The sequence below is a fragment of the Hyposmocoma kahamanoa genome, unplaced genomic scaffold, assembly GCF_003589595.1.
Source record: "Hyposmocoma kahamanoa isolate Upper Pololo Valley unplaced genomic scaffold, ASM358959v1 101, whole genome shotgun sequence".
In the NCBI taxonomy this organism is placed as follows: Eukaryota; Metazoa; Arthropoda; class Insecta; order Lepidoptera; family Cosmopterigidae; genus Hyposmocoma; species Hyposmocoma kahamanoa.
In genome coordinates this window covers 1814220-1833239 of record NW_020653333.1, presented here as the reverse complement: position 1 = coordinate 1833239, position 19020 = coordinate 1814220, and the positions used below count along the sequence as shown (strand labels likewise).

At 36.8% G+C, this 19020-nt stretch overlaps 1 protein-coding gene across 1 annotated transcript in view; it reads right to left on the bottom strand.

Moving 5' to 3' along the window:
* Positions 1-19020, bottom strand: part of LOC113230331 (E3 ubiquitin-protein ligase RNF123-like) — a 65105-nt gene that overhangs the window by 22644 nt on the left and 23441 nt on the right. The window contains exons 9-17 of the mRNA XM_026464220.1: positions 12476-12595; positions 11560-11666; positions 7894-8001; positions 6918-7006; positions 6232-6361; positions 5315-5462; positions 4338-4437; positions 3165-3253; positions 1884-2033 (exon numbers count right to left, since the gene is read on the bottom strand). Of these exons, the coding sequence (XP_026320005.1) occupies positions 1884-2033; positions 3165-3253; positions 4338-4437; positions 5315-5462; positions 6232-6361; positions 6918-7006; positions 7894-8001; positions 11560-11666; positions 12476-12595 (1041 nt within the window). The remainder of the gene's footprint in view (positions 1-1883; positions 2034-3164; positions 3254-4337; positions 4438-5314; positions 5463-6231; positions 6362-6917; positions 7007-7893; positions 8002-11559; positions 11667-12475; positions 12596-19020) is intronic.

Here is a 19020-nt window from a genome sequence, read left to right as displayed (position 1 = left end):
CTGCAACAGTAGGTTTCGAGTTCTGGTCTTGTAGTCGGACTGACATAGTAGCGTGTTTCTAGCGCTATAATTTACTTTGTAAAAAAATTCTGAAATAAAGCCAGTGTCCCTGCTGACCTAAGCAAAATGAAAGACATTAGTACGGGAAAAATTTGAATTCAAGCTGCGGTAGTATAAACTGTTAAGAGAAGGGATTATTGGAGCGAATAGTTAATGCATCAGAAAAGATGCTCAAGAATGCAGGATCTCAAATGACATCCTATGTTAGAATCGAATTTCGATCAGCACCTAAAAGTTCTACTGAGCTATCTGCAAATGCGTATAAGAAAATTACCAAGATATTGTTGCGTACCCTTGGTTTAATAAGGCCACATATTTAAAATAACAAGTTTCCAGGAGAGGTTTTATATAAATAATAAATAAATATGAAAAAGCGAAAAAGGAGTGCACGAAAGATCCTGTACGTCTGATGCGCCCTGGGCAAAGTCAATGTCAAATCGAATTTATTTCACAGGTAAGCAAATTATACTTGAAATCGTAATATTGTTTACACTCTACTGCTCATTTGGATTCCAATTCAAGGCAGTCCCTTGAGTACAATGAGCAAAAAACTCTAGGGGTTGTTCTTTGTAAATATATATTCCAAACATCTTAGATCGAAAATACCTGCAAGAGCTGATAAGGTCACTATCACAGATTTTTGTCATCAAAGTACGCAGAAACTGTATATAACCTTTAGAATAAAACTTTTGTTTCACTACAGCTTTAAACCTCGTATATGGCAAATTTTGAATATCACTCGGAATCGTATTATAGAAGCGTATACATCGCCCCTTAAATGAATTTGTGTGATCTTTGAAGACGACAGTCTAGCTAGTTTTACGCCAGTGTAAAGAAGTTAGTCTCACAAGTATATCATAAATGATGTTAATTTATTGCACATTCAAAGATTCATTCAAGGATTGGTAAGACCGTTTCGGATACCGGATAGTATGCTACATCTGTTTTTTTCCCTTGAGTATTGCTCAGTAGTTTGGTCTCCTTCTTATAAAATTCATAATAATATTGATCGAATCGAGGCAATCCAGAGATGACTACTTGAGAAGTTATGCTCTAAACTTGGAATTCACCGTTAACTGGTGATGTATAGGCGAGATTCAAATTTTTTAAGATTACTCTTCTACATATTAGGCGGGTAGTGCAGGACGTCTCTACTTTGTATAAAATTATTAATTACGATTTGGGCGCCAGTGAACTGTTAGGCTATGTTTCATTTAGGACCGGCAGCATGCGTGTTCAAAGACAGTTTTCGTTACCTTGCTGTACCAATAATGTCACGTATAAATAGCCCTAACTTTCGGATGTGTAGAACTTACAATGATATTTCTAGAGAGATATGTTCTTTGAGAGTCATAAAATATTCAGTAACTGTTCACTAATATTGAGTTGTGTTTCTGAGTAGTTTTCTTTTATTTTATTTATTTATTCTGTTTTTATTGCTATCAAGAATTGTAGTAAGTTTTTTTCCGTTAAGTCTCATTTTAAATAGGAAGTTAAGCCCTTTTTAATGTATATTCCTTATTCAAATGTTGTACATAGCTGTAAAAGGAATGCAAGTTGACTCACATTTTTTAAATGTATCTACATGTTATAGTTAAGTTTTCAATTTGTGTGCTGTAGCTTTGCCAAATGAACAAAATAAAATAAAGACAGGAAGAAATTCAAATATACCTAATACAAGTAGTTCATATTATTTTTATGACGTACACGTGTTTAAAGCACTTATGACGTACGATCACTTGTGACTTTATTATACCAAGGTTACGTTTGGTAGGCGGATTGGTTTGGTCGACAGTTGCTGCTGTATTATAAACAGGTCATACCGCAGCGTGAGTGGCGTAATCCGGGTCTGAAGCCAACCGCAGAGAATGCAATGTACCCATGAAATGCCGCACAAGTTCAGATTGGCGTTTTTTCGTCCAGATCGCTCCGATCACCCACGCCATTTGTAACGCGCCAGCTTCCAGTTTCTCCTGAATTTAATTAGAAATTTTTGTTTTGTTATACGTAGAGACTAAGCTTCATTGACGAACCAGGTAAGGATCTGTGTGGTCTTTTATTTGGAGACTGCTCAATTTGAGGGGAGTGGGTAGCTCATGGAATGAAATAGTGGTCATTTCTAACAAGGTCAGGTAAATGAACGAAAAGTCTGCCCTCGGAACGAAAAAAGGTACAACTGCTGTATGAAGTACGCATAGTTGTGCCTTTTCACGTTACGAGGGCAGAAGTAGTCAATCTATACTGATCATAATTCAACTGCCTCTATGGCCGAACGGTTACCATGCTGACCTGACACGCAGAGGTACTGGGTTCGATTCCCAGGCCGAGTGAAATATGTGTATGGCCTTATTTCTCTCGTGAGTTTGAGTGTAATTTATGGTTATCTATGTGTGTGTCCATGGCACCTGCGATACAAGGTTTCCCTAGTGCTATGAGTGTGGAAAAAAAATGACATTCTGCAGTGATATCCTGTAATTAAATACGTTAGTGAATGTTAATTAATTTACGTTATCATGTTGTGGCGTTGGAAGAGTTCTTGCAGTCCCATTTGTTGCATGTTACAAATAAACACTAACTGTGAGGATTCTTAAGTATTTCTACCAATTTAGAAATAATTTAGAAAAATAAAAATAGCAACATATGTAACTGGCTATGTCCTCGTTTTCTGAAAGTCTACTCGAAAGAGAGAGGCGCGTTGATTGTGATTTTGAAAAACGTGGCGTTAAAATGTAATTTTTACTACAATCAACTGGTAAAGTGTACTGGTGAATAAAGTTATCATATCCTATAAATAAACCAAAGTGGTTAACATGATACGACCTACTTCTTCGGCTGAGGGTCGAACAATCAACAATTTCTGAGGACGACTCTAGTAACAGTAGAGCTTCTTGTTAGGGTGCGTGTCCACGCTCAGAAAAGTCGCCGGGTCTATGCAAGAATTCGTGTCGTTTCTACACACGAACTGTGTACACTGCCTCGGCGCCGGACAAGAAAAAAATCTTGTCTATCCCCGACATGACGCGCTCTGCCGCTATTGTATGGGGCGGGGTGAGAGGCATTGTCAGTAAACGAACGTAACGCCTGAATCTATTAATTATTTATACCTCATAAACTGCTTTTGATATTTCTAGTTCTTTAAGCATTTTATCCATTAACTGTTTTCTTGCTTTCTCTTTTTCTGTACGTTCTCCACCTAACAAAGAAATAAGCATTGTAGGATCATGTGTAAGAGTTTTAATGCTTCCTTCTATCAGGGAGGGTTAGGAGTAAATTGGTTCGCCAAGATGCGTTCTTTTGACGATATATTCTTTTTCCCCTTTTATAATAATATTCTTTGATTAAGGACATTTTACCAGTGGCGTAGCGTGGGGTGCAAAGGGGGCCATGATCCCGGGCAGCACAGAAATGGCGGTAAATAGTCAATCCAAATCAAATGGCGGTAAATAGTCAATCCAAATCATTATTTTTTTCCTTAAAATTAGAACATAAATTCTACTCATCGAGTATATAACCAGAAATAGAGACGAAATGCCATTTAATTGGTTTGCAAACTATTCTGCCAAATCATTACTGTGACAACTGCGCTCCGATTGTCTGTGACATCAATTGTTTCATTTCAAATCGACCTGTTTAACTTGAGCTTTGCTATAATGGAGGATAATTGCAAAATGACATATTTAATAATTAATTACCGATGAAATGTAATTCCGTTTGTTTTGTATTAGATGTTTTGCTGTTTTTCCAGCACCACCGAATGGAGCAGCCCCCATTGTTAGATATATTATCTTTATTGCAATAAATACAGAATATTTTTGGAAATACGGAGACGTACACACAGGTCAAGTTGTTGGCGCTGTATTATTTCAGTTTTCGTAATTTGTGATTTCAGCGGGAACGAGAGTTGATATTTAAAAGTGATATGAGGCCCATTTACCAAACGAGTTGCCAGGTTATGGATGGCCCTTATTTCATCTCTATTTCTGGTTACAAACTTGATGATCCCACTATGTGAGAAAACGATATCCTGAACAACACAAAGGTGGCAACGGCAGGCTAACACAGAACACAACAATTCAGCCGAGCCTACCCGAACAAACTTCTTTTGCAATCGTGAAAACAAATTTAAGGTTGGCCCCGCGGCCGGCAGAAATCTCCGCTACGCCACTGCATTTCACAGAGGAATGCTAAAGGGACTGACTACTTTATCAAAGAAAAGGAGATAACCGGACATTAAAAAAAATACCATCAAATGTATTTTCAAGAAAATTAGTACTTACCACCTCCCGCCTGTATCTCCGAAGATACCGTATACATGCGGTACTCAATGTCGTGAAGACAGTCTGCCATGTCCAGTTGGTTGTCCCTTAGTTCACATAGCTAAAAACATAATAATATGTGAATGCAAAGATAATCTCAGGCATGGTACAAAAGTATTTTCAAAAGTTCATGAGTTGTAAAGCATGGACCATGTCTTCCTGCTACAATGACAAGGTACGGCCCTGGCATTGCCACAATGACGAAAATTCATTAAAGCTGTGAAATAAATAAATGTTACATGTGGAACGTATTATTTTTATGTGAAAAACACTTTTGACGTACGATTTTATTAGCGGTAGAGTTAGATTCTTGTGAGTTCGTCCAGGGAAGTACTGCCACTTTATCTATTTCTGCTGCCAAGCAGTAATGACAGCATTGCTGTGTTCTGATTTTGAAAAAGCCCGTGGGCGTAATCTAGGCCCGGTCGGCTTTGCCTTCATGTTATGACATTTCATTAGCAAGTGTGATGAAAATATGGACTTTAAAATATTTTCTGACTTTTTATCGCGGTAGAACTCCAGACTTTGTCCAAAGAAGTATGTCACCTTACCTATTTCTGCCGCCAGGTACTAAAGTGGACATAACAGCGTCCCGGTTTTGACAGGCAAGGATTCTGGTGAAATTACAGGCACATGGGACTTGTTAACTTATGTCTCAGGGTGACGGGCGCAGTGGCAGTGCCTTGCGATTTAAAGCCCTAAATGGCACTGCAACTGTTACGGACAGGCGTGTAGCTTACCATCAGATGCTCGACTTGTTCGTCCCGTCACTTGATATTATAAAAAAAAGATCACGTCCAATGGCTCAATGGAATCGAGTCAGATAATCTATAATGTGGTCGCCATGCATGTATTAGATAGATTTCATTGTTTTTCGAAATGGTCCATAAAGTTAATTGGTCAGTTGTAATAGCCAATGAGTCGTATTGGAAAATTACCTTCTCAGCGTGTTTGATAGCGGCTCCGTGGTACAGCGCAAGCAGGCCGTCTACAAGCCTCAGTTGCGCTGATCTGACGTCTATGGAACCCGCTCCAGGCATAAGAGATCTGGTTCCTTTTAGCGCTAGGGCTGTTTCGCCAGTAGTTCTGTAAAGCTAAATTGTATTAAAGACACATCCTGTATATGAGATACACCTGTATACGAGTATATTACGTATTAAAAGCGGTAAATAAGGAATTACGAACGAGGCTATTAGAAGCGCGAAGTCGAAGACTGAAGGCTTTCGGAGTCGAGGTTCGTAATTCCTGTACCGCCCGTGAAACATACAATGTTTTTCATCACGCTTGTACGTAAATAATAGGACTGCATGCAGGATAACTTGACTATAATGCCTCAAATAAAACACTCGAGCCTTTTTTCTTATTATATCCACGGTCATTTTCAATTCCTGATAAAAATATTCTAAAAAAAGTTCGTGAGTAGGTAGGAAGTTAAAAAAAAAATCATTAAAGTAATGTAATGAAAAAGCCCGTGGGCGTAATATAGGCTCGGTCGGCTTTGCCTTCATGTTATGACACTTCATTAGCAAGTGGGATAAAAATATGGACTATAAAATATTTTTATCGCAGTAGAACTCCAGACGTTGTCCAAAGAAGTATTGTCACCTTACCTATTTCTGCCGCCAGGTACTAAAGTGGACATAACAGCGTCCTGGTTTTGACAGGTAAGGATTCTGGTGAAATTACAGGCGCATGGGACTTGTCAACTTATATCTAAGGGTGACGAGTGCAGTGGCAGTGTCCCTTAGATTTTTGCGATTTAAAGCTCTGAAAGTGGCAATGCACTTGCTATGGACAGGCGTGTCGCTTACCACTACCACGAAGGGTATTTAAGGTTTATGATAGAATTTATTACCTGTTAGACATTGGTGGTAAGGGAGGCGGATGCATGAAACGTGCCATGGACGAGATGACATGAGGCAAAGTGGCCAGTCCAGGCGACCCAGCCGCCATATCGCTCACACCTGACAATTGCGCCAGAAAGCCTGTTGAGCAACCAAATCATCTATTTCTGGTAAATAAATATATGTACAGTGGAATTATATATGTCCGTCAAAGTTAATGTCAAAGTCAAAGAATCATTTCTGCCATAGGCAAAATAAATTTACACTTGAAAACGTCGCATTTAGGGCGAGGCCAAGCGAGCGTAATTTTGTGAGTTGTGAGTTGCGTTTTTTGAGTTGCTCAGCTTGCCCCGAAATTCGGTTGGAGCGCCAGACGAACGTATTTTATTTAGTTGCTTTTAAGCGTTTATACCAAAGTGACCCCTTCCCTCACCCCAACCTCCACTCGCGCTAGCCCGTCACACGATGCAACCGAAAATCAGTTGTCATTACGCCCGTGAGTCGGCAGATAGCTCGCGGCTAGAATGCAGCGCAAACTACACAACTCACAACTCTATTAATAACTATACAATTTTATACGTAATTTGTGGTTGTCTATGCGTGTCTATCTACTAATATCTTTTATAGAATCTTTCCAAACCTCTCACCTGAAAGCATTAAAACAGCCTAAATTATTCCTGTAAAACTACGATATTACCTGTGTCAATTCCGCCAGCCCTATTGTAGCTAGGTTCGAAACTTTGGATGAAAGGATTGTCTTCTCCTAAAACGGATATTAGGTCCTGCCTGCAAAAAATCACCAAAACCAAAACAAGTTATTAAATGATTAGTTGGCAAGCCATCTGCCACGCTTTGATAGATGACGTTGGTTCGAGTCCAGCCAGATCGAAGTAAATTTTTTCTAAATGTTATTTTTGTTTAATAATTATAACAAACTAGTGGAGGAATTTCACAAAAAATAATTGAATATTATGACATTCAACAAAACTTAATTACAAGTTATTAAAACGTCGGAAAAATATTCCTTTCTTAAAGCAGAATTTCTTATTACCTATGCATTCATTATTTAACAGCAGTAATGTAGCTTTTGAAGAACTTACTACATCGAATGTACAGTCAATGTCCTAAGAATCCTGAGTAGATCGGTGTGAAGAAACGTGTTAAACCAACTTAACCTTTAACCTGCGAGCCATATAATTCATTTTAATATTGCATTATGACTTTTTAAGCAAATTTGATCTTTAATTACTTTACATAAATACAAATTCCAACCAAAAGGCTGGCATTCAGATGCGTACGAATCTGGCGAATGAGCCGCGAATGTGCTGCATGTGCACTGCACGTGCGCTGCACGCGTGCTGCATGCGTGCACTTAAATGCACGAATCGCACAAGCGGCCTGCGAACGGTACGCGAACAGATCATACAACATAATGCACGTATGCAGTTCTCGAGCCTTTCGCAAACAAGCGCTTTTGCGGCGCACACGCCAAATCTGTACGCACCCTTATACACTTTTCTATTGAATGCATAAGAAGGCTTTCACAACCAAAAGATCGGCTTGGGGATCAGGTATCTTAGGACATCGACTATACATGTATTTATATTGCGACTATATTTTAAAAAATCTAAAGATTTCATACCTAATACGGTTATGTACCTACAGTTCTTTACCGTAAAGTCCTGACCAGGAAAGGTAGCACTCCGCCCAGTCTGTCAACATTGTAGAAATCCAGCTCTCCGTCGATAAATGTCCTGGCTGGCAGATGAGGTGGGATTTGTCTGCCAATGATAACATTCTAATAATTGATCAAAGTCAAAGTCAAAGATTATTTATTCCATAGGTAAAATAAATTTACACTTGAAAATCACATTTAAATTCAAATTCAAATTCAAAAAGTTTATTTCAGACATAGTAAAAAAAAAAAAAATATAAAATAAATAATAAATAATAATAAATAAATAATAAATAAATTTAAGCTACTGCTCGTTCACTACGCAGACCTCCCTGAGATGAACGAGCAAGAAACTCTAGGGACTGCTGTTTTCAAATAAACTTAAATGCCTATGCTTTGAATCAAATTTTGTGTGGATTCTGGAGCCGTGTCGTCTTTCCATACATCTTTATCTAACGCGTAGTCTTCCATTTTGTAATATGATTTTTCGATCAAAATATTTTTAATGTAGTTTTTAAACTTAGGAAATGATAAATATGATAAATATAAAATATGCTCCGGAATCTTATTGTAAAAACGTATACAGTTCCTCATAAAAGAGTTGTTTACCTTGGTTAAACGAAATCGTGGTACCATGAGTTTGGACTTACCTCTAATGTTAATATTATGGATAATATAATATACATAATTTCAATAAGAAAGAAGTCTTATTGAAATTATGTATATTTTTACGGGCATATAAAATATTTGAATAAATGTACTGGGATGCCACAGTCATGATACCAGTATCCCTAAACTTTCCTCTGAGAGAAACCCGAGAGCCTAGACGGTACACAGAACGAACAACTCGTTTTTGCAATACAAATATGGTTTGAATATCTGCCGCTTTACATTGACATTATACTATGGAAGTAACTAAAGTAAACTAGTCTAGCAGTACTAACATCGGTAAGCTCACGTATTCTGCGGACTGCGTATGCAGCGGACCTTAATCTGCTGGCCAGGGAAGATATATGTGGATGTTTTCGACAATACATCTTTCGATTTCGTAAAGATATAATACTGTTACGAAATCGAAAGATGTATTTATTTATTTATTTATTTATTTTTTTTTTTATTTATTTATTTATTTCAGGCAACTAGGACCCATAGATACATACCTTACAGACTAACATACATATAATATAACAATAATATAATAAAACAATAACAGAAATATTAAATAAATACCTTACGGACTAATCATAAATACAATATAACATGATAATATACATATAACACTATTTATTTACACGTATGTACTTCGACGTGTGACGCAACGTGAGTGTCCGGTAGCCGTCCTCGGAAACGCCGGTATATGACACCCTTCGGCCAAAAGTCTCCTCTCATGAAGGTCGACAGGTGTTGAGTTGGTACTCGCACCACAAATGAATTAAAATTCACTGTATGTATGTATATGTATTGTATGTATAGTTGTGTATATATAGTAGATGTATAGTTCCAGTGCTGGGCACGGTTTCTCACAATGAGAGGGCTTGGGCTTACAGTTCCCAAGCAGATTGGGAAGTTCACACACAACATTAAATTTTTTTGCAGATGTCCTCACGAGATGTTTTGCTTGATCGAAAAGCTCGTGGTAAATAACAAATTAAATTTCGCACATATATTCCGAAACCCAGAGGTGCAAGCCCGAATTCGAACCCACTACCCGTTGGTTGAGAGGCGGTAGGTTTACATAATGCTACAAAGGTATTTTTTCCTTTGTAGCGTTTCCTAATGAGCTTGTAATTGTTGGACGATTAACTCTACTGACACTGGCTTTATTTCAGAATTAATTTTTTAAAAACGAATTTAATGCCATTTGAAAAAGGTATTATCGCATAGTATACATGTTCTATTTAGTTCAGTTGACATTAAAAAAAATCATTGGTATAAATATGAAATATTATACAGCATATTACATATTTATATATTGAATATACCAGTTTCCTTGAAAAGTTTCGAGGTAAGTTTGTGTTTTTTTTTCTATCGTGAAAATTTTAAGGTATCGTGTTTTTACACCATATGGTAATCAGTGTATATAGATAGATAGATAGATAAAACGTTTATTTGTTACTACATTCACACGTACATAACAGCAAAAAAAAATAATAAAAAAAACACAAATAATAAAAAAACACAAAAACCCAAACAAAACAAAAAATAAACAAAAACAGCAGAGTCGCAGCACTGCTAGACACCCAGTTATGTACGTGTGCTGCAGCAGTGCAAAAAGGTCATAGCTCAGCGTCGGTGTTTACTCAAGAGCAAACCGCTGATTTTCAGCTATAACCTAGAGGTAATCGCGGATACGATAATCAGCTCGCTGACGTCATTTTTCCATTTAGTTATATTTAAACATATAATAATAATTAGAATAGAAACCAAATAAATAGGAAGATAATATAAGTATTATGTTTAAAAAATAAATTAAAAATATTAGTGATTTAATTCAAATTATATATTGTAAGTGTACAATATATAAAAGAAAAATTAAGAAAAACAAGTGAAATACAGATATAAAAGAAAATTAAATTGTTAGTGGGTTAATCATGGTTTTAATACACAATATATGCAATAGGACTGGACTGGACTGCAATAGGCTGATGATGATGATATGCAGCAAATTTTCGCCACCTAAGCAAAGCTCTGTGAAATACCCTTTTTTTGATTGTCAAGAAGAAGTTCCTTTACCTTTTCCTTGAAGGTGCGTTTAGATTTTAAAAGTCTTAAAGGTGGTGGAATATTATTCCAACACTTTGTTGCGTGGTAGCGAAAACTGCCGGTGAACGCTGCTGTACGATGTCGCTGCACGCTTAGCGGGGGACGTAACGATCTAGGAATATGGTCGTACCGTTTATAAAAGTGGGGAAATTGTAATTTTGAAAAAAGATAATCTGGATTTTTGAATTTTGCAATATCAAACATTAAAGAGGCAAGATGTAACTGTCTGCGAGATTCCATGTTGAGTATACATGCATTATTAAGAAACGGCGTTATGTGACTCCTAGGCGAAACGTCAAAAATAAATCTACAACATGCATTCTGTATGCGTTGTATTAAGCGACTTGTTTTATATAACAGTCGAGGGCCATAAACAAGGTCTGCATAGTTGAGACGAGACAGCACCAGGGACTCGCACAAAGTGATCCTAACTCCCTCGGACAATAAATTCCTAATTTTATACAAGACTTTCAGTCTATAAAAGCAACTTCTTACAACATTTTCTAAATGTTTTTCGTAACGGAGTTCGCTGTCCAACAGAACACCAAGATTTCTAGCTTCATGAGCCCGGGAAATGCTTTGACCTAAAATACTAACTACCGGTGACTTGTTTAAAATTTTCCTAATCTGAACTTTTGATCCAAGCACCATAAACTTTGATTTATTAGGGTTTAGTACTAGCGCATTTCGGACTGACCATTCAGCTATCGCATTTAGGTCTTCATTGAGCAGCCGTAATGAATCCGATATTCTAAATTTATCCTAATTTATCCTATTTTAAATATATCCTAAATTTGACTATATATGTTTTCCAAAGTGATAGAATCAACACTTTCACTGTTATGCAAAATCAACCAAAGCCATTTGAGGTAGTTTAAAGACATAAAACTAGAATACTTACGGGTTTCCAATAGGGTGTTCGCTCCACAACTTCAGTACTGCCGTCAGGAGCCGAGCATGGCAGCACCATGAGATGGAAGGGGAGTTTCTTGAAATGTTGAACAGCCTCTGAAAAAAGCGGCCCTCGCATTCGACACTTTAACATAACTTAAATAAACTATTATTATATGAGTGTGCTATTATTACTATACAAGGAGCATCTTGGCCAGCCCCTTGTCGAAGGAGGCCAGGATGTTGTACAACGTTGTGAAATTACAATTACAATACTGCCTGTAATACCTCACTGTCGTCCCTAAAACCCTTACTTAATACTTGAATATAACAATAAAATAATTATATATATATGTTCATATTAAACTGTAACAGATGTGGGTGTGCGTGTTGTGTATGTTTAAATACTTCCAAATAATTTATGTATAACTATGAAAATACATTATAATAATTAATACATATACACTATACCTACATCAGCATCTAATATATTAACTAATATATTAGATAAGTAACTGCCTCCGTGGCCGAACGGTTACCATGCCGGACTGCCACGCAGAGGTCCCAGGTTCGATTCCCGGGCCGGGAGAAATAGTTGTATGGCCTACAATTATTTCTCTCGTGAGTTTGGGTGTAAGTTGTGGTTGTCTATGTGTGTGTCCATGGCACCCGCGACACAGGGTTTCCCTAGTGCGGGGCTATGTTGAGTGTGTGCGTTATTATTTGTTATATTGTATAACAAATGTGTATAAAAAGTATAAATAAATAGGTGCTGGAAAAAGTTATTAAATATTAATAAATTAAATTTCACCAGCACCCTTACCCGCCAAGTCCGGAACGCAGTAATGCTCGCTTTACTCTATGCCGGTAGAAATAGGTATGGTAGCAGAATGCAGATATATTATTGTAAAAACAGGGTGACTGACCATGTCTAAGATACAGTTGTCCATGATGTATTTGCGGAACTTCTCCATGAAGATCTTGCGCGAAGATGGCACCATATCTGTGCCATCGGAGTTATCTAGTAGCATTAGGAGGAACTGTAGCTGTGAACAAATTTTTCCATAAAATCATTGTTGTCAGTGTTTAAGGCTTTCAAGGGTTTTCGAGGGTTCCATTCCCGGGCTGGGAGAAATATTTGTATGGCCTACATTTATTTCTCTCGTGAGTTTGGATTTAATTTGTGGTTGTCTTTTGTGTGTCCATAGCACCCGCGGTACCTAGTGCGAGGCCATAAAAGATAAAGATAAAGATCGATTTATTTGTGGAAGTAGGTACAATAAGTTCATTAGATCAGTTCAATACATTCACAGTGCTACTACAACCAGTTTCGTCGAAACATACAAATATAATTAGTGGTGGTCGCATAATGTACAAAATATTATAATTAAAAACTGTCAATAACTAGTAAACATGCAAAGAAAAAATATAATAAATGTGTGCGTTATTGTTATTAACAATAATAATTTATTTTTCAATGCCCCTCAGCTCGTTGTTTTAAAGCTCTGAGTGGTTCTGCAACTGTTATGGACAGGCGTGTCGCTTACCAACAAGCGCATGCACTTGTTCGTCTTGTCACGTAATATTATAAAAAAAGAAACACTTGGTACAATAAAATCACATGTGTACACACTTCGAAAGTGTTTCTTCGTATGAAATCGATACCCATAACATTTGCAATGCCAATCAATGCTTTAAAACACAAAGGTCTTAGGAGCACTGCCTCTGCGATCGTCACCCTTTTGTTTTGTTTGTCTAAACCGAAACGCAATGCCGCTCACATTTCTGCTTGGCGGCAGAAATAGGTAAAGTAGCAATACTTCTCTGGACTGGCTCTTTCACAAGGAGCTCTACTATACTATAAATACGATACGTCCACAATATAAGGGTTGCGCTCATCCTTCATCTGGTCCCCTGGTGATGGAAAAGACATTTCGGAATTATTCTATGTGTATGTTATGTATCCAGATTTGCATAGCACACATACCTAAAACGTCAGTTCAATGCACTTGCATTTGCGCACCCCGGAACGCGCGCCCCGTGCATTGCAACGTGACCGATGCAAAACTCGTCATTTTAATTATAATTATGAGACACTTTTCGGCCCAACGTTCCTAACATCAGACGTAGACTAAATTCCTTTAGTTAAGATCTTTTTCGTATAAGCACTTTTAGACCTAACGTACCTAACCTCAGACGTTCTTAAAATTATTTAGTTTAAGAAATACCTTTGTGGAAATTTAATATATATACATATATATACATATATATATTCATCATATTTTCTCGTCTTTACTTCATCTCCACTGCGGCCACCCTATATAATTTGTACAATAATTTCTAACACAGTAATTATGATTTCATAACAATCGTACTTGATTTATCGAAAGAACGTTTTAACCACACTGAATAAAAGCGGTTTGTGTTGTGTTAAATATCTATTGGGTTAAAAAGTCTTGCTTTTTTCAATAACACGACGCATACTCTCAATAATGCAACGATGTCCATATTTTTTTTGTACGTAAAGTCATCAAAACAACTGTAAGTATCTTTGATCTTGCTCATTCCTATTTAGCACCGGAACTCCATTTTAAGGCTGTCTTTCTACTAGAGATGTGCGACGTAGCGAGGCGGTGTGAGAGGAAAAAATCCACTAATAGGATTACTTCATTTTTCTAACCTCGCTTAGCGTAGCTCCGGTGAAAAAGTATTTGCACATACAAAATAGCGAGAGATGTGTGCGAGGGATGCGAGCGAGGAGTGTGTGTAGGAAACTAGATCTACTGAACGTATGACACTAAGGGTCGTATTCCAGAACTCTACACTCAATGCTCACTTGCCATTAGGGTCCTATTTCCAGTGCTTGAAATCATACTCAAGTCCTGACTTGAGCATTGAGTAGAGTTCTGGAATACGACCCTAAATGACACTGACACATCGCCACCGCTCAACCCACCACACCGTACTCCGCCCGCGCTTGCTGAAAAGAGTCCGTAACGCATTCTCGCATCGCGCCGTTGCACATGCTCTCACCGCCAAGCTACCTCGCACATGTCTGGTGGAAAGGCAGCTTTATAGTCCGCTACAATCACGCCGTAAATAAATTTATGGGTTAATGTCTGCCTAGATATTTCGTTACATTAACTAAAATGATTAAGTAATTCCTTTCAAATTAAAGCCTAATTATTATCAATTAACTGATTGTGGTGTCCGACAACAGTCAATTTAAAGCCATCAAGCGATCATTAACAGAAGTAAGTTATCCACAAAAGGAATTATATCTAGGCATTTGTAATCGAAACTTTAGTTTGAACACAATGAAGTCTTTAATAGTTTTTGTAATTGTTATTTTACAAATAATAAATGCTGTACCTGTACCAACAGATTATTATTACTACATGGATGAGGACAGTAATAGCAAAATGGAGAATCCAGTAACGTTCCAAATTAGGAGTGAAGGTAAAGTTAGAAATAGAAGTCCAGATTCTTCAAGATCTACAGACGATGTGAAGCAAAAATACGTTGAAAATGTAAAGAAGTTCGCAGCGAAACATGATTTTCCGGATATAGTGCCTTATGCTGCGTTTGCTGGAGATATTTGTGCAACAGGGCTTGTGAGGTTTGGTGAAATGTGTGTTGATGGCGACGCGTAGTGAAGTTTGCGTTGTGTTGTTGAAAAGAACGGGAGAAAAAACAAGGGTATTTAACCTGATGGAGGGAGAAATGTGCACAATACAAACAGCGATTATTTAGTGTTGTTGAAAGCGTTGTTTCAATAAATCAAGTGCGTTTGTGGTGAAGACAATAATTACTGTGTTATATATTGTTGTACGAGTGTGTATAAATAGAAAACGGTAATTACTTGTGTTATTAATAAATATATTTATTTATGTTGTAAGTAAATTATGATGTTTTATATGGTACGCTTGTTATCTAAATGCGTCATGGCAGTTTCTATTGACGAATTGCATCTGTATGGAGGAGAGAAAAGTTTAAATACTCTCAGTATAGAGTGTTGAAAAAACCGACCTCAAAAGTTCATGGAATTATATGCATTTGCCAAATTTTATAGAAATCGGTTATCGGAAAGTACGCGAAATTGGCGAAATTCATTCCCTAATTTGCCACCCTTAGAGGTGGAATATTTTCTTGAAATTTAAATGGGACTAATACTGAGGTACCCTCTTTCCATCAAAAAAGAATCATCAAAATCGGTTCACAAATGCCCGAGTCATCGCGTCACAAAAAAAAAATACAGTCGAATAGAAAACCACCTTTTTTTTGAAGTCGATTAAAAAATTTACATTTTTACATTGCGTACATTAATTTATCTATTTCTAATTAGACCTAAAGTAAAATAGTATAATAACCTATCAGACTTTTGAAATAACACTGTAGTATTTTGAAGACGCCATGGTAACCTGATGGTTTGATGTAGACGCAATTGTCAAGTGGAGCCACGATAATGGCATAGATGATAAAACCAAATTATTAGTGATACACTCTCCCTATCTGCCTGTGAAACAACCTCCCTGTCCAATACTCGCCCATTCATTTGATTGTATACGCAGTAATTCAAATAATTGTAGTTGCAAGCCTATAGAAAGGGTTAAATGTGTCACTTATCTCGGTATGAAAGTAGATGAACATTTTTCTTGGCCTACTCCATTGACTTACAATGCCTACTCACATTGATTTTGTTTATAATAAGCTTAGAACATTGTTGGGCAAGTTCTACCATTTAAGTTTTAAAGTACCAGCCTGCATATTAAAGTGTTTATATATGGCATTGGTTGATTCCATACTAAGTTATGGTCTAGATTGTTATGGACTTACATTTAATTCATACACAAACAGATTTGAAAATATGCAAGTTACGTTTTTGAAACTTCTTGTAAACAATAAAAGTAAAGAAAAATGTAATGGAGACTACAATAAATTATTTAAAATTTGTAAAATCCTACCTGTTAGCTTAAAACACAAATATCTGGTAGCTGTTAACAACTTTGGAGCACAGCAGCGTAGCTCTTTTTTGTATCCTGTTATCAATAACTGTAGCACAAGGTCAATGACCTCTGGTAAATTTGTAGTACCAAAAGTCAATAATTACTATGGAGATAGAACTGTAAAGAAACGTATTCCATACTTACTAAACAGTTTGCCTGAGGTTATTGCATTTGAACCTAAGAAAAGTAAATTTAAACATCTTTTGTTCCAGCATTTGTTGTCAAACTTAGAGTAGATTATTGTTAAAATACGTGTTAGGAAAAATATATGATCCCACAGTCAACTGAATACTCAGTTTTGTGGGACTATGTATTTACCTAAAGTAAACTGTAATGTTTTTAGATATTTTTAACTTAACTTTATTATTTTAACTGCCTCCGTGGCCGAACGGTTACCACGCCGGACTGCCATGCGGAGGTCCTGGGTTCGATTCCCAGACTGGGAGAAATATGTGTATGGCCTACATTTATTTCTCTCGTGAGTTTGGGTGTAATTTGTGTGCGTCCATGGCACCCGCGACACAGGGTTTCCCTAGTACGGGGCTATGTTGAGTGTGTGCGTTATTATTATTATTATTATTTTAAATAAATAATAATAAAACGCGGCAAAGTGACAAATGGTCAAACATCCACTTTAAATAGCAAAAGATAGAGCACAAAATTCTCTATAAAAACAGTTAAAATTTTTAACGTGTTCGGCTTACCGGAACTTACCCTAACGATGCATAGTTGTAATATCATTAAACAATTCCAATATTCAAAGCTGGGTTATGGTTTTTATATGATATCTCAAAAAAATATTTTTCACTTAGCTGCGTTTTAGTTACTGGACGGCAGGTTTGACCGAGACCTTGGGTTCGAACTCGAGCTCGCACGGAACTTACATGCGAAATATAATTTAATGTAATTTAATTTTACCATGAGCTTTTCGGTGAAGGAAACATAGTGATGAAACTCGCACGTCCAACGAAGGTGTCCAACCCTTGGAAAACGTGTGAAGTCTCGAACTTGCATTGCACCCTCGTGGCGGTTTGCGGCCTAAACCCTCGCCTGAGAGGAGACCCGTGCCCAACAGTGGGACGCATAAATGGGCTGATGATGATGATTTTGAAGATATTATTAATGTTTCGCAAAATTGCCGCTGTGTGTAAATTTATTTATTTATTTATATTCAACTTACAGCTATCATTACTGGTTGTACCTAAAGCGATAGTGTCGACGACAAGCCTTATTTAATGAACTTTAATTTAGATAGCAAACTTAATAACTACTTAAAAATTATTATTGTTATGGTAACTCAAAACCCACAAAGCCGCTTTAACGCATTCGTTCAATGAACAACAGAATATATCCACGAAATTAGTGATAACATTTAGGTTACACAACGTTCGGGTAAAGGGTGCATCTTTTAATAAGTTCGTGCGCGTTCGCGGCAACGCGAACAGATGGAGGCTGTCGCCGCCGCCACACGTATTGGTCCGGTGCACACAGCCCTACCAACTGCAACTTTGTGTTGTTAAACCTTGAATTTTTTTAACCTGGTGTATAGTTTGTCTTTTTTGAAGATGGAGTAAAATGACAGTTCGTTGCGCAAAAGTGTTGCCCACTTGCGAGCAGCCAGTGATTGCAATCGATAGGTAGGTTTTCTATCGACTATCGACTATCGACTGAATGTTGGTTACTTTCATTTATTTATTTTTATTTATTTATTTAAAAGAAGATCGACAGCTTAAAATTAAATTAAATAGTATTAACAACAAGTGAGAGCCAGTTAAAGGTCCCTCACAAGTAAAAATATTATAAGAAATCTGGGTGCACAATTTAAAACATAAAAAAAGAAGAAATAAAATCCACAGAAGTTGTAAGCCTTGCCAAGAGTCAAGAGTTACGTTTATGAAATAAATAGCCGAACTTGTTTCATTTGGATCATCATCGGCCCATTATTCGTCCAACTGTTGGACACAGGTTAATTTGAATGGTTAAATTTAGCAGTATGTGTATAAAAAATACAAATAAGAGACATATTTTAAAGTTTTTCATTTGTATTTAATATATATAACCAAATCTAACTGTCGTTATTAAAATGAGTATGACTAAAAATTGATTTCGATACTAATAGACCAACTGTCAAAATAAGAATAAAGAATACAATAACGAATGAGTAATGATTAGAACGTCACAACTTTCACAATTCAGACATTTTTGACAAAGTTGTACCTACTTTCACAATCTATCGATAAAACTGTCAACAACAATTACATGACATTACGTGACGAAAACTTGCAACCCCGTAATTGTCATTTTACTTCATCTTCAAAAAAGACAGTCTAACTTGTTTTTGCATTATTTATGTACGAAATAAAAGTTTGTTTTCACTTTTATAATCATTATCATTTCACCTCACTAGCTCGGAAAGGCTTCCTTTCTCATTAGAAATCTGCGCGCATAAGCAATTTACTCGTTAG